Genomic DNA, 21,623 nt, shown 5'->3' on the forward strand with positions numbered 1-21,623 from the left:
ATCAAGTGCAGGCTGGCATGTCCTCAGCGATGTCAGGGGGCATTCCTCAGTGGGCGGGAAGTTGACCCACATGCCCCTTAAGGCATCTCTGGACCACGAAATCACAATGCGCTTCTGACTTTCATTCTTCTCAGGCTCCATCTTGCTAAACACCCTTTCCACAGTGGCAGCCTTTATCTCACTAACACCTTAAAGAGTTAATGCATATCATTTTTCTTCTTTTCACTTAATTTTCCTTCATAGCCTCTACCTAATATGCATCAGCATATCTGGAAGCTCATTTATCCTCCTTGCACCCCGACTCAGCTTCTCTGACACGGTTCTCCTTGGTTCATTACTACCAATCCAAGCAGAGGCTTTCTTTCAGATGAGGACGCTGAAATTGGCCAGGCGCGGTGGCTCACACCTGTAATCCCAGCACTTTCGGAGGCCGAGGCGGGTGGATCACGAGGTCAAGAGATCGAGACCATCCTGGTCCACATGGTGAAACCCCGTCTCTACTAAAAATACAAAAAAATTAGCTGGGCATGGTGGCGCGTGCCTGGAATCCCAGCTACTCAGGAGGCTGAGGCAGGAGAATCGCCTGAACCCAGGAGGTGGAGGTTGCGGTGAGCCGAGATCGCGCCATTGCACTCCAGCCTGGGTAACAAGAGCGAAACTCCGTCTCAAAAAAAAAAAAAAAAAAAAGCTGAAAGAACACAGCTGGATGTTTCATACCCTCGTGGGACTGACAGGGGTACCAGCAGCTGGGAGTCACCCTTTCATTTCAACAGAGTCAATTTTGGATTGGGAAGCCAATGAGGAAGAAATTAATCTAGCATCCCATAGTATCATTTTACTAGTTCCCGTAGTTACCTTAAGGCAGTGTGACCCAGAACAGCTGCCCACTTGATGCTTAAGTGGCTACGGCCTACAGGTACCGGCTAGCTTATGGCAACGCCCCAGACACCGGCACAGTGACATAGGAGAGGTGGAGATCCTGAGTCCTTCCTTTTTCACATGGGAGCGTTAGAAACGCTTAGCATTTGAACAGGCCTTTTTTTTTTTTTTTTTTTTTGGAGGCACGGTTTCACTATGTTGGTCAGGCTGGTCTCGAACTCCTGACCTCAAGTGATCCACCCACCTTGGCTTCCCAAAGTGCTGGGAATATAGGCATGAGCCACCGTGCCCAGTCCTGAACAGGCCTTTTTTACTCGCTCAAGCAATGAGCAAGTCCTCAGTCAGAGTAATAATCACACTTTTCACTTACATACAATCTTTCTTTTTTTCGTTGTTTTATTTTGAGACGGAGTTTTGCTCTTTTTGCCCAGGCTGAAGTACAAATGGTGCAATCTCAGTTCACTGCAAACTCTACCTCCCAGCTTCAAGCAATTCTGCCTCAGCCTCCTGAATAGCTGGGATTACAGAGGCCCACCACCATGCCCAGCTAATTTTTATATTTTTAGTAGAAACGGGGTTTCACCTTGTTGGCCAGGCTGGTCTCGAACTCTTGACCTTGTGATCTGGCCGCTTGGGCCTCCCAAAGTGCTAGATTACAGGTGTTAGCCACTGTGCCCAGCCTGTTTTTTTTTTCTTGTTTGTTCATTTGGGTTTTTTTTTTTTTTTTTTTTTTTTTGAGACGGAGTTTCGCTCTTGTTACCCAGGCTGGAGTGCAATGGCGCGATCTCGGCTCACCGCAACCTCCGCCTCCTGGGTTCAAGCAATTCTCCTGCCTCAGCCTCCTGAGTAGCTGGGATGACAGGCATGCGCCACCATGCCCAGCTAATTTTTTGTAATTTTAGTAGAGACGGAGTTTCACCATGTTGACCAGGATGGTCTCGATCTCTTGAGCTTGTGATCCGCCCGCCTCGGCCTCCCAAAGTGCTGGGATTACAGCCGTGAGCCACCACGCCCAGCCTTGTTTTTTGTTTTTTGAGACAGTGTCTCACTCTGTCACCCAGGCTGGAGTGCAGTGGCATGATCTTGGCTCACTGCAACCTCCACCTCCAGGGCTCAAGTGAGTCTCGTGCCTCAGCCTTCCAAGTAGCTGGGACTATAGGTACATGCCACCACGCCAAGCTAATTTTTTGTATTTTAGTAGAGACAGAGTTTCACCATGTTGCACAGGGTGGTCTCGAACTCCTGAGCTCAGGAGGCATGCCTTGGCCTCCCAAAGTGCTGGGATTACAGGCATGTGCCACCAAGCCCAGCCTGATACAATCTTTTATTCTTCAACTACTCCAATCATCGATGATCCCCCCCAGCACCCCCTCCTTACATGGTCCTGTCCCCTGCATTTCAGCCTCAGTCAGAGCTGCTAACAAGAAATGCTACTCTAGGGCCGGGCGCGGTGGCTCAAGCCTGTAATCCCAGCACTTTGGGAGGCTGAGGCGGGTGGATCACGAGGTCGAGAGATCGAGACCATCCTCGTCAACAAGGTGAAACCCCGTCTCTACTAAAAATACAAAAAAAGTTAGCTGGGCATGGTGGTGCGTGCCTGTAATCCCAGCTACTTAGGAGGCTGAGGCAGGAGAATTGCCTGAGCCCAGGAGGCGGAGGTTGCGGTGAGCCGAGATCGCGCCATTGCACTCCAGCCTGGGTAACAAGAGCGAAACTCCATCTCAAAAAAAAAAAAAAAAAAAAAAAAAAAAAGAAGAAGAAATGCTACTCTAAACGAAACTAAAAAAAATAAATAAATAAGTAAAAAAAAATAAGTGCTACTCTATGCCATTTGCTATGAGTTTTAAAGTGTGGACATTAGCCCTGCAAATGGATTGGCGACACCAATTTATTTTATTTTATTTTTTATTTTTGAGGTGGGGTCGGGCTCTGTTGCCCAGGCTGGAGTGCAGTGGTGTGATCTTGGCTCACCATGAGCTCTGCCTCCTGGGTTCAGGTGATCCTCTCCGCCTCCTCAATAGCTGGGACTAAAGGCATATGCCACCATGCCCAGCTAATTTTTGTATTTTTAGTAGAGGCAGGGTTTCACCATGTTGGCCAGGCTGGTTTCAAACTCCTCACCTCGTGATCCGCCCAACCTCGGCTTCCCAAAGTGCTGGGATTACAGGGGTGAGCCGCCATGCCCAGCCACCAATTTACTTTTTACACTTCACCATCCAGTCTTTAGCCAGGAAACTTGGGTTTCAAATGGGGACATGAGATGTGCTCACAAGGGGAGGAGACTAATTTGGGACCCATAACTGTTAGAGATATTTCCACAGTTCCCAATCTTTGCAGTAGTATTGTTTCTAGAGATTGGTCTTTTCTTCTTTCGAGACAGAGTCTCCCTCTGTTGCCTGGCTAGAATGCAGTGGTGCAATCTCAGCTCACTCCAGCCTCCACCTCCCAAGTTAAGCAATTCTCCTGCCGCAGCCTCCTGTAGCTGGTACTACAGGTGTCGGCCAACACGCCCAGCTAATTTTTGTATTTTTAGTAGAGATGGGGGTTTCACGATGTTGGCCAGGATGGTCTTGATCTCTTGATCTCGTGATCTGCCCGCCTTAGCCTCCCAGAGTGCTGGGATTACAGGCGTGAGCCACTGTGTCCAGCCCTGAGATTGGTCTTTTCTACCATTAATTAAGAAGCTTGCTGGCCCGGCCAGGTGGCTCATGCCTATAATCCCAGCACTTAGGGAGGCCAAGGTGGGTGGATCACAAGGTCAGCAGGTCGAGACCAGCCTCATCAATGTGGTGAACCCCCGTCTCTATTAAAAACACAAAAACTGCCTGGGCGCGGTGGCTCACGCCTGTAATCCCAGCACTTTGGGAGACCGAGGCGGGTGGATCACGAGGTCAAGAGATCGAGACCATCCTGGTCAACACGGTGAAACCCCGTCTCTACTAAAAACACAAAAAAATTAGCTGGGCATGGTGGCGCGTGCCTGTAATCCCAGCTACTCAGGAGGCTGAGGCAGGAGAATTGCCTGAACCCAGGAGGCGGAGGTTGCAGTGAGCCGAGATCACGCCATTGCACTACAGCCTGGGTAACAAAAGCGAAACTCCGTCTCAAACAAACAAACAAACAAACAAACAAACAAAAAATTAGCCAGGTGTCATGGTGCATATCTATAATCCCAGCTACTCAGGAGGCTGAGGCAGGAGAATCGCTTGAACCCGGGAGGTGGAGGTTGCTGTGAAATCTGTCTCAAAAAAAAAAAAAAAAAAAGTCAGGTACAGTGGCTCACGCCTGTAATCCCAGCACTTTGGGAGGCCAAGGCAGGTAGATCACAAGGTCAGGAGTTCAAAACCAGAGTGGCCAAGGTGGTGAAACCCTGTCTCTACTAAAAATACAAAAATCAGCGGGGCGTGGTGGTGCGGGCCTGTAATCCCAGCGGCTCGGGAGGCTGAGGCAGGAGAATTGCCTGAACCCAGGAGGCGGAGGTTGCGGTGAGCCGAGATCGCGCCATTGCACTCCAGCCTGGGTAACAAGAGCGAAACTCCGTCTCAAAAAAAAAAAAAAAAAAAAAAAAAAAAGAATGCCATTGCTGATCAGCATGAGAGCTTTGACTGTTTCTGACCTGAACGCATTTACCCCTCCTTGGGCAACCTGGTGGTTCCCTGCTCCCAGAAGATCACCATATTACTGTTGAAGCCAGTGTGAATACCCAGTTGCCATAGTGAACTACCGTCCAGAACTCCTGGTCTGAAGTGATCCTCCTGCCTCAGCCTCCCAAGTAGCTGAGACCTCAGGCATGTACTATCATACTTGGCTAATTTTTTTTTTCTTTGTAGAGAAGGTGTCTATTTTGTTCAGTCTGCTCTTGAAATCCTGGGCTCGATCGATCCTCCCGCTTCGGCTTCCCAAAGTGCTGAGATTACAGGCACAAGCCACTGCCACCAGAACGTTGTTTGTTTTTTTGTTTTTTGAGATGGAGTTTCGCTCTTTTCCCCCAGGCTGGAGTGCGATGGCGCAATCTCAGCTCACTGCAACCTCCGCCTCCTGGGAGATTCACCTGCCTCAGCTTCCCGAGTAGCTGGGACTACAAGCATGTGTCACCATGCCCAGTTAGTTTTTGTGTTTTTAGTAGAGACAGGGTTTCACCATGTTGGCCAGGTTGGTCTCAAACTCCTGACCTCAGGGGATCTGCCAGCCTCAGCCTCCCAAAATGCTGGGATTACAGGCATGAGCCATTGCACCCGGCCAGATTTTTGTTTTTTTCTGTTTCTCTGAGGCAAAGTTTAGCTCTCGTTACCCAGGCTGGAGTGCAATGGCACAATCTCGGCCCACCGCAACCTCCGCCTCCTGGGTTCAGGCGATTCTCCTGCCTCAGCCTCCTGAGTAGCTGGGATTACAGGCACGCGCCACCATGCCCAGCTAATTTTTGTATTTTTGGTAAAGACAGGGTTTCTCCATGTTGGTCAGGTTGGTCTCAAACTCCCAACCTCAGGTGATCCGCCCACCTCAGCCTCCCAAAGTGCTGGGATTACAGGACTGAGTCACCGCACCCAGCCAGAATGTTTTTAATGTTTCTGTGGTCTAGAAGGATGGAACAGAAACTGTCTTCTGAACTGGTTGTGATTTACCAGGAATGTCATGATTTTAGCATGATTAAACCGAATGGCCTCATCATATCTAACTGTATACTGGATAACCACTGATGTCACAGCGTCCCCCAACCTTTTCCTTTTTCACCAACAGGTCTCTTCCAACTAAATGTCCGAAAACCATTTCGTTTTTCAGCCCTGCAAAGACAACAATCTCACAGACTCTGCTTCAGCTGTTGTTAATGAAGATTGGAGGTGATAGGAGAAGCCTGATTAACTTTAAAAATAATGAAACCAGGGCCGGGCGCGGTGGCTCAAGCCTGTAATCCCAGCACTTTGGGAGGCCGAGGCGGGCGGATCACGAGGTCAAGAGATCGAGACTATCCTGGTCAACATGGTGAAACCCCGTCTCTACTAAAATTACAAAAAATTAGCTGGGCATGGTGGCGCGTGCCTGTAATCCCAGCAACTCAGGAGGCTGAGGCAGGAGAATTGCCTGAACCCAGGAGGCGGAGGTTGCGGTGAGCCGAGATCGCGCCATTGCACTCCAGCCTGGGTAACAAGAGCGAAACTCTGTCTCAAAAAAAAAAAAAAAAAAAAAAAAAAATTCTAAATTAATAGTGTTTGAATATAGTACAATCTTTCTTCTTTTTCTTTAATGGAGTCTTGTCCTGTCACCTAGGCTGGAGTGCAATGGCACTTTCTTGGCTCACTACAACGTCTGCCTCCCGGGTTCAAGCAATTCTCCAGCCTTAACCTCCCAAGTAGCTGGGATAACAGGTACTTGCCACCACGCCCAGCTATTTTTTGTATTTTTAGTAAAAAGGAGGTTTCACCATGTTGGCCAGGCTGGTCTCAGACTCCTGACCTCAGGATCTGCCCACCTCGGCCTCCCAAAGTGATGGGATTGAGGCGTGAGCTACTGTGCCAGGTCTACAATTTTATTTAAGTTTTTAAATCCTGGATAAAGATAGCTAACTGTGTTTCTCACCAATTAAAGCCCCATCTTCCTCATGAAGCCTTCCCTAAACATTCTTTGTAGCTCACACTAAGGTATTTTCTTCTCTGAGCTCCTCTAAAAGGAGCAATTGACTAGATTTTTTTCTAACACTTTATAACTTTACCACCATGTAGTATACTGCAGAGACAATCTTACTGTTTTACCCATTTCGTTAAAAACTCCCTGAGGCCAGAGACTGAATTTTCTTTTTTTTTTTTTTCTTTTTTTTTTGAGACGGAGTTTCGCTCTTGTTACCCAGGCTGGAGTGCAATGGCGCGATCTCGGCTCACCACGACCTCCGCCTCCTGGGTTCAAGCAATTCTCCTGCCTCAGCCTCCTGAGTAGCTGGGATTATAGGCACACACCACCATGCCCAGCTAATTTTTTGTATTTTTAGTAGAGACGGGGTTTCACCATGTTGACCAGGACGGTCTCGATCTCTTAACCTCGTGATCCACCCACCTTGGTTTCCCAAAGTGCTGGGATTACAGGCGTGAGCCACCGCGCCCGGCCCTATTTATTTATTTTTTAAGACAGGGTTTCACCATGTTGGTCAGGCTGGTCTTGAACTCCGGACCTCAGGTGATCCGCCCACCTTGGCCTCCAAAGTGCTTGGATTACAGATGTGAGCCACCATGCCCGGCCTAATTTTTTGTATTTGTAGTAGAGAGGGTTTCACCGAGTTCCTCAAGATGGCCTCCAATTCCTGAGCCCAGGCAATCCACCTGCCTCGGCCTCCTAAAGTGCACCACGCCCATCTCAAATTGTCTTTTCGTTCTTTACTGTTTTTTTTTTTTTTTTTTTTTTTTTTGAGATGGGTTCCCCGTGTTGGCCAGGCTGGTCTTGAACTCCTGAGCTCAAGGGATCTACCTGCCTAGGCCTCCCAAAGTGTGTGGGATTACAGGTGGGAGGCATTTTTCTTTAGACAGGATCTGGCTTTGTCCCCAGACCGGAGTGTAGTGGCATAATCATGGTTCACTGTACCCTTGACCTCCCTGGCTCAGGTGACCCTCTTACCTCAGCCTCCCGCATAGCTGTGGTTACAGGCATGCAGGACCACGCCTAGCTAATTTTCGTATTTTTAGCAGAGACTGGGTTTCACCATGTTGGCCAGGCTGGTCTTCAACTCCTGGACTCAAGAGATCCACCTGCGTTGGCCTCCCAAACGGCTGGGATCACAGGCGTGAGCCGCTGCACCCCAACCACAGGGAATTCTTTTTCTTTTTTTTTGAGATGGAGTCTTGCTAGGTCACCAGGCTGGAGTGCAGTGGTGCAATCTCAGTTCACCGCAACCTCAGCCTCCTGGGTTCAAGCAATTCTTCCGCCCCAGCCTCCAGAGTAGCTGGGACCACAGGCACCTGCCACCACGTCCGGCTAATTGTTTTGTATTTTTAGTAGAGATGGGGTTTCACCTTGTTAGCCAGGATGGTCTCGATCTCTTGACCTCGTGATCCGCCCACCTCAGCCTCCCAAAGTGCTGGGATTACAGGCTTGAGCCACCACGCCTGGCCCACAGTGAATCCTTACAGTGACTCGCTGCTTCTCCCAACATGCTTTTTTTTTTTTTTTTTTTTTTCCCCAACTTTCTGCCACTTTCTCCAATAAGCCTTTGTCATCTTCTTTCCTGGCTGGCGGCCTGTCAATCTTTTTGGACCCCGCCCCCCACCCCTGCCGTGCATCACTTTTCAGATTTGCTTCACACAACATTCAACCCTGACCAATTTCCCACAAAAGGGGACGTCATATAGTGTAAGAACCACAGGGGCCACAGGAGCGGGAGGGTGAGCTGGACAGAAGCTGGGAGGTTCTTGCAACAGAAAGGAGAACTCAAGATAGCACAGGTAGCGTCAGTGACACAATAAAGGAACATTGTGGTGAATTTCTTCATGACTTACCCTCTGTCCCTTTACTGTACAAGTTTGCTCTATGCCAGAATAGTGTTGTTGGCCTTGAAGGAAAAGGAATGAGGCCGGGCGTGGTGACTCACGCCTGTTATCCCAGCACTTTGGGAGGCCGAGGTGGGCGGATCACAAGGTCAAGAGATCGAGACCATCCTGGCCTACATGGTGACACCCCGTCTCGGAAAAAAAAATTAAAAAAATAAAAGGGAGGCCGGGCACGGTGGCTCAAGCCTGTAATCCCATCACTTTGGGAGGCTGAGGCGGGTGGATCACGAGGTCAAGAGATCGAGACCATCCTGGCCAACATGGTGAAACCCCGTCTCTACTAAAAATACAAAAAAATCAGCTGGGCATGGTGGGGCGTGTATGTAATCCCAGCTACTCAGGGAGGCTGAGGCAGGAGAATTGCCTGAATCCAGGAGGCGGAGGTTGCTGTGAGCAGAGATCGCGCCATTGCATTCCAGCCTGGGTAACGAGCAAAACTCCGTCTAAAAAAATAAAATAAAAAAATAAAAAGGAAAAAGAGTGAACAAATACCTGTGTGGTTTCACTTATACAGTACATAGATTGATGCCAGGTGAAATGAAGAGTTATCCGGGCCGGGCCCTGTGGCTCACACCTGTAATCCCAACACTTTGGGAGGCAGAGGCGGGCAGATCACCTGAGGTCGGGAGTTTGAGACCAGTCTGACCAACATGGAGAAACCTCGTCTCTACTAAAAATACAAAATTAGCCAGGCATGATGGCGCATGCCTGTAATCCCAGCTACTGAGGGACTGAGGCAGGAGAATCACTTGAACCTGGGAAGTGGAGGTTGCCGTGAACTGAGATTGCACCACTGCACTCCAGCTCAGGCAACAGAGCAAGACTTGGTCTCAAATAAAAATAAAAAAAAAAAAAGAGAGGCCGGGCGCTGTGGCTCAAGCCTGTAATCCCAGCACTTTGGGAGGCCGAGGCGGGTGGATCACGAGGTCGAGAGATCGAGAACATCCTGGTCAACATGGTGAAACCCCGTCTCTACTAAAAATACAAAACATTAGCTGGGCATGGTGGCGCGTGCCTGTAATCCCAGCTACTCGGGAGGCTGAGGCAAGAGAATTGCCTGAGCTCAGGAGGCGGAGGTTGCGGTGAGCCGAGATCGCGCCATTGCACTCCAGCCTGGGTAACAAGAGCGAAACTCCGTCTCAAAAAAAAAAAAAAAAAAGAGAGAGAGAGAAAAGAAAAGAAATGCGAATGAAGAGGTATGTGGAACTTGGTGATACGAAAATGGAAACCAAAAACCTGACAACTATGCAGGGGAGAAAATCAGGATGGGGAAAACAATCCCCAGAAAGGATTATGGACATCGCTAAACAGTGAAGAAACTGAGTCGAAATAGAAAACCAAGTATATACGAAAGGCTTGAAAATAATCTTAAAATGTGGTGATTAGCTACACAGTGGCACCGCTGCGGTCCCACCTAATCAGGATGCTGTGGCCGGAGGATCCCCTGTGCCCTGGGAATTCAAGGATACAGCAGGCTATGACTGCATCTATTTTTTTTTTTTTTTTTTTTTTTTTGAGATCAGGTTTCGCTCTTGTTACCCAGGCTGGAGTGCAATGGCGCGATCTCGGCTCACCGCAACCTCCGCCTCCCGGGTTCAGGCAATTCTCCTGCCTCAGCCTCCTGAGTAGCTGGGATTACAGGCACGCGCCACCATGCCCAGCTAATTTTTTGTATTTTTAGTAGAGATGGGGTTTCACTATGTTGACCGGGATGGTCTCGATCTCTTGACCTCGTGATCCACCCGCCTCAGCCTCCCAAAGTGCTGGGATTACAGGCTTGAGCCACAGCGCCCAGTCGACTGCATCTATTTTTTTCAAAAGACGGCGTTCCACCATTTTGGCCAGGGTGGTCTCGAACTCCTGACCTCCGGTGATCCGCCTGCCTTGGCCTCCCACAGTGCTGGGATTACAGGCGTGAGCCACGGTGCCCGGCCCATGATTGCATCTTTGAATCACCACTGTACTCCAGCCCGTACAGCATAGTGAGACGTTATTTGAAAGCAGACAAACACTAAACCAACTGCAGGGGCTCATGCCTATAATCCCAGCACTTTGAGAGGCCGAGGCCGGCAGATCACTTCAGGTGAGGAGTTCCAGACCAGCCTGACTAACTTGGTGAAAACCCATCTCTACTAAAAATACAAAATTTAGCCAGGTGTGGTGGCAGGCTCGTAATGCCAGCTACTTGGGAAGCTGAGACAGAAGAATCGTTTGAACTTGGAAGGGAGAGGCTGCAGTGAACTGAGATTGTGCCACTGCATTCCAGCCTGGGTGACAAAGCTAAACTCCATCTAAAAAAAAAAAAAAAAAAATTAGCCAGGCCTGGTGACCTGCCTGTGATCCCAGCGATTCGATTTGGGAGACTGGGGCAGAAGAATCATTTAAACCCAGGAGGTGGAGGTTGCAGTGAGCTGAGATCCTGCCATTGTACTCCAGCCTGGGAGAGAAAGATCAAATCTCAAAAAAACAAAAAACAAAAAAAACGCTAGGCCAGATACAGTGGCTAATGCCTGCAATCCCAGCACTTTGGGAGGCTGAGGAGGGTGGATTACTTGAGGTCAGGAGTTCGAGACCACCCATGGCTAACGTGGAGAAACCCCATCTCTGCTAAAAATACAAAAATTAGCTGAGCTGGTGACAGAACCTACGATCCAAGCTACTCAGGAGGCCGAGGCAGGAGAAACGCTTGAATCTGGGAGGTGGATGTTACAGTGAGCCAAGATCACACCACTGCACTCCAGCCTGGGGCAAGAGAATTGCTTGAACCCAGGAGGCGGAGGTTGCAGTAAGCTGAGATCATGCCACTGCACTCCAGCCTGGTGACAGAGCAAGACTCCATCTCAAACAAACAAACAAAAATGACAGAGTGGGCCAGGAGCAGTGGCTGACGCCTGTAATCCCAGCACTTTGGGAGGCCGAGGCTGGCAGATCATGAGGTCAGGTGTTCGAGACCAACATGATAAAACCCCGTCTCTACTAAAAATACAAAAAAATCAGCTGGGCATGGTGGCATGTGCCTGTAATCCCAGCTACTCAGGAGGCTGAGGCACGAGAATCGCTTGAACCCAGGAGGCAGAGGTTGCAGTGAGCTGAGATCACCCCACGGCACTCCAGCCTGGACGACAGAGTGAGACTCAGTCTCAAAAAAAAAAAAAAAAAAAAGAAAGAAAGTGATTAGTGATTTCTGTGGATGCTAAAGATTAGTAATGCACTACACATCTCTTCCACAGACATTTATCATGATCAATTATTTGTAGACTGCTGCAAGCGGGCAGGGAGAAAACAGAAGCATGGCAGCTCCAGGGGCTGCACTCAGTGGAAGAGCTGTGATTTAGTTCGAGAAAGAGGTGGAACAGGTGAGTTGGGAGACACTGTAGTAGACTGAAGTGTTAGGGAATCCTTCCCTGGAGTCTTCATAAGCCAATAACTGATCATTTATTTTACTTTATTTATTTATTTATTTATTTATTTATTTTTTTTATTTTTTGTTTTTTTCTGAGACGGAGTTTCGCTCTTTTTACCCAGGCTGGAGTGCAATGGCGCGATCTCGGCTCACCGCAACCTCCGCCTCCTGGGTTCAGGCAATTCTCCTGCCTCAGCCTCCTGAGTAGCTGGGATTACAGGCACGCGCCACCATGCCCAGCTAATTTTTTGTATTTTTAGTAGAGACGGGGTTTCACCATGTTGACCAGGTTGGTCTTGATCTCTTGACCTCGTGATCCACCCGCCTCAGCCTCCCAAAGTGCTGGGATTACAGGCTTGAGCCACCGCGCCCGGCTATTTATTTATTTTTAAGACAGGGTTTCACCATGTTGGTCAGGCTGGTCTTGAACTCCCGACCTCAGGTGATCCGCCCGCCTTGGCCTCCAAAGTGCTTGGATTACAGGAGTGAGCCACCACGCCCGGCCACTTATTTTTTTGGTGACAGAGTCTCTCCATCACCCAGGATGGAGTGCAGTGACATGATCTTAGCTCACTGCAACCTCTGCCTCCCGGGTTCAAGTGATTCTCCTGCCTCAGCCTCCTAAGTAGCTGGGATTACACCACGCCTGGCTAATTTTTGTATTTTTAGTAGAGACGGGGGTTTCACCATGTTGGTCAATGCTGATCTCGAACTCCCAACCTCAGGTCCACCTGCCTCAGCCTCCCAAAATGTTGGGATTTTGGCATGAACCACCATGTCCAGCCCCAAGAATCAATCACTGAGAGGCGCCAAGTGAGTACTGATTTTTCTTTCTTTCTTTCTTTTTTTTTTTTTTCAGATGATGGAGTCTCAATCTGTTGCCCGGGCTGGAGTGCAATAGTGCCATCTCAGCTCACTGCAACCTCCACTTCCCAAGTTCAAGCGATTTTCCTGCCTCAGCCTCACGAGTAGCTGAGATTACAGGCCCCTGCCACTACGCTTGGTGAATTTTGTATTTTTAGTAGAGATGGGGTTTCACCACGTTCGTCAGGCTGGTCTTGAACTCTCAACTTCAGATGATCTGCCGCCTCAGCCTTCCAAAGTGCTGGGATTACAGGCGTGAGCCACCGCACCCAGCCGTGAATACTGATTATTTAGGTTACTGTAGACCAGCACTGGTCAATAAAGTAGCCACTAACCACAGTGGTAAATTGAACTCTAACTGAGGTGTTCTGTAAGTATACAACATAGTACACACCAGGTTTCAAAGACTTGTCATGAAAAAATAATTTTTCAGTTCATTTAATTTTTTTGTCTGTTGATTACATGTTGAAATAATAATATTTTAGATAGACTGGATTTAAGAATACATCCAAAAAAAAAAAAAAAAAAAAAAGAATACATCCAAGAGGCCGGGCAAGGTGGCTCACATCTGTAATCCCAGCACTTTGGGAGGCCGAGGCAGGTGGATCACGTGAGGTCAGGAGTTCGAGACCAGCCTGACCAATATGGAGAAACCCCATTTCTACTAAAAATACAAAGTTAGCTGGGAGTGGTGGCACATGCCTGTAATCCAGGTACTCAGGAGGCTGAGGCAGGAGAATCACTTGAACCTGGGCGGTGGAGGTTGCGATGAGCGGAGATCGTGCCACTGCACTCCAGCCTGGGCAACAAGAGGGAAACTTTCTGTCTCAAGAAAAAAAAGCTGGGCACGGTGGCTCAAGCCTGTAATCCCAGCACTTTGGGAGGCCAAGGCGGGTGGATCACAAGGTCAAGAGATCAAGATCATCCTGGTCAACAAGGTGAAACCCCGTCTCTACTAAAAAAAAAAAAAAAACACAAAAAGTTAGCTGGGCGTGGTGGCGCATGCCTGTAATCCCAGCTACTCAGGAGGCTGAGGCAGGAGAATTGCCTGAACCCAGGAGGCGGAGGTTGCGGTGAGCCCAGATCACGCCATTGCACTCCAGCCTGGGTAACAAGAGCGAAACTCCGTCTCAAAAAAAAAAAAAAGAATATATCCATGAATACATTCCTCCCCACACCCTTCCCTGAAAACAATCTAGCTCATCATTTTTCTCTCCAACTCTTTTGATACCCTTAACCAACTTCTGAATTCCTTTAACAAAACAATTGTGGCCCTAGCCCCCGGGCTCATTCATGACCTTTCACTCTCCTGGCTGATGATCACAAACTATTAGTTCTTCCTTAAGGTGCCTCTTATTTTCCATTTCCTTTTGATAACCCTGGTCTCCACCCTATGTCAGGACCTTTGCATCTCACTATTTTAGGCCACTCGCTCTTTCTTTCTCTTTTTTTTTTCAAAGTCTCACTCTGTCGCCCAGGCTGGAGTGCAGTGGCACAATCTTGGTTCACTGAAACCTCTGCCTCCCGGGTTCAGGCAATTCTCCTGCCTCAGCCTCCTGAGTAGCTGGGATTACAGGCGTGTGCCACCATGCCCAGCTAATTTTTGTATTTTTAGTAGAGACGGGGTTTCACCATGTTGGTCAGGCTGGTCTCGAACTCCTGACCTCGGGATCCGCCCAGCTCAACCTCCCAAAGTGCTGGGATTACAGGCGTGAACCACTGCGCCCGGCCTATTCTTTGTATTTTTAGTAGAGAAGGGGTTTGCCATGTTGGCCAGGCTGGTCTGGAATTCCCAGCCTCAAGTGATCCACCCACCTCGGTCTCCTAAAGTGCTGGGATTACAGGCGTGGGCCACTGCACCCAGCCTATTTTAGCCATTTCTGAACTGTTTTTTTTTTTTCCCTCTAATTTCTCTGCCATCTGCTGTATCTTGCCTAGTACTGTAAAATTTATCTGCTGAAAGCTGTGTATATCAAGGTCTCACTCTCGGACAGGCTGGAGCGCAGTGCCGTGATCTCAGCTCACTGCAGCCTCCATCTCCCAGGCTCAAGCGATCCTCCCACCTCAGCCTCCAGAATACCTGGGACTAAAGGCACGTGCCACTGCACCTGGCTGATTTTTTTTTTTTTTTTTGAGACAGTTTCGCTCTTGTTACCCAGGCTGGAGTGCAATGGTGCGATCTCGGCTCACCGCGACCTCCGCCTCCTGGGTTCAGGCGATTCTCCTGCCTCAGCCTCCTGAGTAGCTGGGATTACAGGCATGCGCCACCATGCCCAGCTAATTTTTTGTATTTTTAGTAGAGACGGGGTTTCACCATGTTGACCAGGATGGTCTCGATCTCTTGACCTCGTGATCCACCCGCCTCGGCCTCCCAAAGTGCTGGGATTACAGGCTTGAGCCACCGCGCCTGGCCTTGATTTCTGTATATTTTGTAGAGATGTGGTTTGCCACGTTGCCCAGGATGGTCTCAAACTCCTGGGCTCAAGCAATCCATGCACCTCAGCTTTCCCAAAGTGCTGGTTTACAGGTGTGAGCAACTTTCTTTTAATGTGTTGAGTATAAGATGATGGGGAAGCATCCAAGCGGTATTTGGCAAAATGGGCCCGGGGCTCAGAGAGCAGCTAGGCTGAACGTGTGCATTGAGGAAGGCATGATCTACATGGCTGTAGGTGAGTGAGCGAGTGGGTCCCACAAGGGAGAAAGAGTAAAGCCAGCTCAAGGAATTCAGGGAAGTCAGATCCAACCAGGCGTTTAAAGGAGGTCTGAATTCCTTATGGTTCTATGCCATCGCTTACATTATCACTATACAATCAAATCAATCATTTAATTACTGCATAATAGGGAGGATCCCCCCTAAAAGACTAATCTAGTTGATAAGAAAAGACCCACTCCAATTATAGTAAGAGATTTAAGGCTGGGCATTGTGGCTCATGCCTGTAATCCCAGCACTTTCGGAGGCCAAAATGGGGTGATCACCTGAGGTCAGAAGTTTGAGGCCAGCTCGGCCAACAGGGTAAAACCCCGTTTCTACTAAAAATACAAAAATTAGCTGGACACGGCAGCATGTGACTGTAATCACAGCTACTTGGGAAGCTGAGGCACAAGAATTGCTTGGGAGGCTGAAGCATGAGAATTGCTTGAACCCGGGAGGCAGAGGTTGCAGGGAACCGAGATCGCACCACAGCACTGCAGCCTGGGTGACAAAGCTAGACTTCAACTCAAAAAAAAAAAAAAAAAAAAAGATGACTCAGGGAAGTGCTTGTTAAATGAATCATACAAACGGTAATTTCTTTTTTTTTAATATATATTTTTTCTTTTTTCTTTTTGTTTTTGAGACGGAATTTTGCTCTTGTTACCCAGGCTGGAGTGCAATGGCGCGATCTCGGCTCACCGCAACCTCCGCCTCCTGGGTTCAGGCGATTCTCCTGCCTCAGCCTCCTGAGTAGCTGGGATTACAGGCACGCGCCACCATGCCCAGCTGATTTTTTGTATTTTTAGTAGAGACAGGGTTTCACCATGTTGACCAGGATGGTCTCGATCTCTTGACCTCGTGATCCACCCGCCTCGGCCTCCCAAAGTGCTGGGATTACAGGCTTGAGCCACCGTGCCCCGCTAAGTTTTGTATTTTTAGCAGAGTCAGGGTTTCACCAAGTTGGCCAGGCCCACCTCAGCCTCCTAAAGTGCTGGGATTACAGGCATGCGCCACTGTGCCTGGCCTAGCTGTGTGTTTTTAAGGCAGATGATGCAACTAGTGTGTTGACGGTGAAAGAATGGGCCAGGCCAAGTAGAGTAGCACTCGGAATCAAAGGGAGAAGGGTGGAAGAGTGAGTGACCAGCCTCTCGGTAGGGGTCCCTAATCTAGATTCTAGGAGGTTAGGCTGGAAGTAAGTGCAGAAATTAGGTCCGAGGCAATTACGTCCCAGGGGAAAGGTGGCACAGATGTTCAAAGCAGGGTCAAAGACTCAGGGTATCAACGCCAACAGGGCCAGAGGAGGTCCAAATGGAAAGTTCTGGTTGGAAACTCAAGATTCAGATTTATAGCTCATTCCAAGACACTTGAGACCCCTCAGCGCCTAGGGCCAGGATCCCTTCCAGAGGGTAACTGAGGACAGAGTAGCAGGGTGGGTGCGGGAACTAGGCAAAAAACTGTGGAGACAGCCAGAGTTAGAGGATGGTGGGAGGAAACGGGTCTAAAGTTGGCGTGCTGGGCCACAGAACAGAGGAGGAACCCTCGGAAGAAAAGGGCAGCAGAGTGCCGGGCGCGGTGGCTCACGCCTGTAATCCTAGCACTTTGGGAGGCCGAGGCGGGTGGATCACCTGAGGTCAGGAGATCAAGACCAGCCTGGCCATCATGGTGAAACCCCATCTTTAAAATTAAAAAATAGATTAAAAAAAGAAAAGAAAGAAAGAAAGAAAAGGGCAGCAGAGGGGAGAAGCCCCAAGACGCAGGGCGGATCTCTGAACAGCACCAGGGGGCGCGAGCGGCTCCCGGACAACCTTGCTTATTTCCCAGCCTGGCCGTGGGCTGAGGTGGCAGGAGGACAAGGGCTCAGCCTTTAAATGGGGGCTGGAGTGGTGTTTGTAAACGACAGGAAACGCACTGCCGTACTAAAGGGTAGTCAAATCATCCCGCCCGTCTACTTCCTGGTGTTATTAATACCCCAGGCACTATTATTACTTAGCGGTGGCAACCGACAGGCCAGGGAAGAAGCTTAAACGGTGACAAAAGATCAAGGCAGCCAAACGCAGTGACTTTTTTTTTTTTTTCCTTCCCTCAGGCGGGAGTGCAACAGCGTGATCGCATTCTCGGCTCATCGCAACCTCCGCCTCCCGAGTTCAAGGGATTCTCTTGCCTCAGCCTCCCGAGTAGCTGGCATTACAGGGGCCCGCCACCACGCCCAGGTAATTTTTTTGTATTTTTAGTAGAGACGGGGAATTTCACAGTGTTGGCCAGGCTGGTCTTGAACTCCTGACCTGGTGATCTACAGCCTCGTCCTCCCAAAGTGCTGGGATTACAGGCGTGAGCCACCGCACCTGGCAAATAAATAAATAAATTTAAAAAAGGAAAAAGTGTGCAAAGTCAATCTGTCTGTAAGGAAATGAAGAAAGACGGAGAAGCAACGATTTCGGGCTGCCTGGGTCCCTTCTCCCATCTCCCCAGTACATGCAACACCCAGAGGGTAGCTGTGCTTCAACAACACACGCAAAGGTAGGCTTGGCTCTTTGGGAGCAGTCACATGGGAGCTCCTGTTTGCTACACATAAATAGAACTCGTAGTAGAATTTGAGGATGCACTTTAAATTATCAAATAGTTCCAGCCAACAAAAGATCAAAAGATCAGAACTTTTTTTTTTTTTTTTTTTTTTTCTGTGCCAGGAGAGTGGTGGGATCGGAGGATAGACCGTTGTTATGAATATATTTTCTCTTAAAATACATTAAAAAGGCCGGGGGCGGTGGCTCAAGCCTGTAATCCCAGCACTTTGGGAGGCCGAGGCGGGTGGATCACGAGGTCGAGAGATCGAGACCATCCTGGTCAACATGGTGAAACCCCGTCTCTACTACAAATACAAAAAACTAGCTGGGCATGGTGGCGCGTGCCTGTAATCCCAGCTACTCAGGAGGCTGAGGCAGGAGAATTGCCTGAACCCAGGAGGCGGAGGTTGCGGTGAGCCGAGATCGCGCCATTGCACTCCAGCCTGGGTAACAAGAGCGAAACTCCGTCTACAAAAAAAAAAAAAATAATAATAATTTTAAAAATGTTTTTTAATGATGCCTTATGAACATACAACAGGTTATTAAAATTATCAGAATAAAGTGAGGGAGAGTGGAAGGGGAATTAACCAAACAGCCCCCTCCAAAACCCATCATATAAATTCTCTCCAGATTGTCCACTGCTTAAAGATAGAAGGGGATCCGTGAGTTTAACCACCGTACACTTTGTGATGGTGCCTGTCACGCAGTTAGTTGATGAACTCGGGGGACGCGCCAGGAGCAGTGTTTCCTATCTGAGAGGTGGACCACCGAACTCAGAGGCGACCCTCAGAGACCAGCAGGATGCCAATGCAACGACCAATACAAATATCCGAGCGTTCAATGGAGTTTTTGCAAACTCGTAGCCAGTTTCTGGGGTGATTTTTTTTCCCCCCCCTGGGGGTTTAGCAGTCTTCCGCCGGGCCACAGCAGTTAGCATTTCTAAAGCACACACCTCAGCAGCCTGCCCCTCCCTCCGTCGGGGCGCGCGGGTCTCCTCCCCCGAGCACACGCCCCGGCTGCCCGGTCTCCCGGGCCCCATCCCCCCGCCTGCCAGGCACATTGTGCGCACTCTTCCAGGCGGCTCCTCGGCGGCCCGGCCGGGGTAGGGCTCCCAGCCCGTCTTCTCCGGGGCGGTCACACGCGTCCCTTCCCTGGGGTGGGGGCTCGCGCTTCCCGCTTGGCCGCTGATTGGTGCCTCCCCCTACCCCACCCTTCCCGCCGCTCTCCGGCCTCCATCCTACTTAGTTCCAGCTCAGTCGGCCCCGCCGCCTTCTTCCCTCGGAGAAAAGAGCCACTTGAGAGCTCCTTGGGCGCCGTTGTCGGCTGGAATAAAAGCGTTGGGGAACAGGTGGAAAGCCCTTCCCTTCCCTAGGCCTCATATTTCGAGGGTGGACAGCCCGCTCCGGCTCCGGCTCTGCCCTCGGCATCGATAATAACTGAACTCCCACACGTGCACGTTTCTGGATCGAGCCCGAGCGAGAGCACCACCCCGCGGGCCCTTTAAAAGGACGCGACCACTCAGGCCAAGTGGGGGTGGGAGAGCCCCAGGTCGTCTTCCCTCGGGAAAGTGATTCGACTCCCCAGTCCCAAAGCCCTGGCGGGCGGAGGGCACCGCGCGAGAGTGCTCGGGGGGCGGCCCGCGCCCCCCAGGCCCCGCGGTCCTGGGCCCGGGGGCGCGCGCCCCGCCCCTCCCCCTCCCCCTCCCCGGCGGTGCAGCTGTCCGGGCGGGGGTGGGGCGGGGGCGGGGGTTGTTGTTGTGGCGCGGGCAGCCCCGCCCCCTCCTCGTGGGCGGCCCCTCCCCCCGGCCCCGCGTCCGGCCCCTCCGCCCCCAGCCCCATCTGTTTCCCCGGCGGGGACTCGATTATATTGTAGGGGACTGGGGGCGGCCGCCGCCTCAGCCGCGGGATGGGGCGAGCGCGCGGACCCCGCGGGCAGCCGCAGCCGCAGCCGCCTCAGTAGCTCGGGCCCCCGCGCCGCCGCCGCCCCCCGCCCGGCGCCCGCCCTCGGCTCCTGCACTCGCCGAGCGGCGGCAGCAGCGGGAGGAGCGCCCCGCCGCCCCCGCCGAGGACCGCGCGGAGGCTGCGGCGCTGCCGCGGCGGGAGTCCCAGGCCGGCGGGCCGAGCGCGGGCAGCGAGGGGCCGCCGCCAGCGCCGCGGCGAGGAGATGTGCCCGGAGGAGGGCGGCGCGGCCGGGCTGGGCGAGCTCCGCTCCTGGTGGGAGGTCCCGGCCATCGCGCACTTCTGCTCGCTCTTTCGCACCGCGTTCCGCCTGCCCGACTTCGAGATCGAGGTGAGTGGCTGCGCGGGCGGGAGGCGGCGCGCTGCGCCCCCTGCGCCCCCTGCGCCCCCTGCGCCCCCTGCTCCCCCTGCTCCGCCTGCCCCGCGCGGGGCGTCCCGGGCCGTCGCGCGGAGGGGCCGGGGCCCGAGGGACTTCGTCCGGGAGGCCGGGACCAGGAGGACAGCGCGGAAGGGCAGGAGGGCGGGCGGGGGCCGCGGGGCTCTGCCCCGGGTGCCCAGTGCGGGCGTCGGGCTGGGGACGCCGGAGCGGGCGGCGCGAGGGCGGGGCGGGCCCGTGCTTTTGTGGGAGCGGGAGCGGGACCCCGCGGCCCTCCCGGGACTTCTCCGGCGGGGCTGAGTGTGGGCGCGAGAGCTGCGCGCGCTCGCCGCCCGGTGCCATTGAGGCGCGAGCCAGCTGCTCCGGCGGGGCCGGGCGCGGGGGGGCGCCGCGCGGGATTAACTTGGACCCGGCCGGCGGGGAGGGCTCGCCCCGCTCGGGGAGGGGCGCGTGGCGGGGGCTCCCGGAGGCCCTAAACTCCCGGGAGGCGCTCCGGCCAACTTCGGGCCGGCGGGGACCGGGCCTGGGCGCGGGGCTCCGGGGCTGCGGAGGGAAAGTTTGGGACTCCGTTATTCTTGCACAGCGCCCTTCGTCTCGGAATATTCCGCCTCTTTATCTCGGGGCCCGGGAGCCCTTGGAGTTGAGCTCGCCACCATGATGCCCCCGGGCGAGCGCAGGGGCGGGCTGGCCTTTCTGGCCATGCCGGGGGTGCCTTCCAGCCCGGGGCTTTGTGATAACTGGGCCGAAACCCGAGGGTCCTGGCCGAGCGCGACGGGTGGCGGGAGCGTGCGGAGCGCAGCGCACTCCCCGGCCTGGCTGCGGCCAGCCCAGCGGCGGCCCCTTTCTCCCGATTTTGTGTTTGGAAGGAGCTGAGAAATTAGTCGATTGGTTGGCAGGTTGAATTGCCTTCTCTTCTGTGGCAATACGTGTCGTGACTTTTCACCTTTTGCCTTTGGACAAAGGTGAATGGCAACTGCGTTGGTCAATTTTTGTTTTCCGTTTTGCGGCTGGGTTCGCCGACGCAATAATCAAAATTAGAGCCACTCTTTTGGAAGAGCAGATCGTTGTTGCCTCCCCAGCCCCACGGCTCTTACTTGGTGCCATTTTCGGGTTGATTTCAACTCGTTTATTCCCGAGCTCTTTGCCTCACTCTTATTTTTAGATTCAGTCGTGTTTGCTGAAATATCAGTTGCTTCTCCTGTGAATGAAGTGCGGCAGCTTGCTCTCGTCGCAGTTAATGAAATCGGGGAAAATAAAAAGATCAAAAGGGTTTGGGATGGGAGAAAGAGGAGGAATGTGGACAGATAATCTAGGGCCACTCACTGGCTTTTGGCGATTCTGAGTTCCTTAAGCTGATTGAA

General features: G+C 51.7%; 1 protein-coding gene across 3 annotated transcripts in view; it reads left to right on the forward strand.

Annotated features, from left to right (window-relative positions):
* Positions 1 to 19,795: 19,795 nt before the first annotated feature.
* CECR2 (CECR2 histone acetyl-lysine reader) overlaps positions 19,796 to 21,623 on the forward strand; it is a 178,427-nt gene continuing 176,599 nt past the window's right edge. For 2 of the 3 annotated variants that reach the window (XM_074391049.1, XM_039462538.2), the window contains exon 1: positions 19,796 to 20,217. In XM_074391049.1, the coding sequence (XP_074247150.1) occupies positions 20,092 to 20,217 (126 nt within the window). In that variant the 5' untranslated portion in view covers positions 19,796 to 20,091. The remainder of the gene's footprint in view (positions 20,218 to 21,623) is intronic. The other variant, XM_039462539.2, reaches the window with a different exon arrangement.

This window comes from Saimiri boliviensis, chromosome 21 (assembly GCF_048565385.1).
Source record: "Saimiri boliviensis isolate mSaiBol1 chromosome 21, mSaiBol1.pri, whole genome shotgun sequence".
NCBI classification, from domain to species: Eukaryota; Metazoa; Chordata; class Mammalia; order Primates; family Cebidae; genus Saimiri; species Saimiri boliviensis.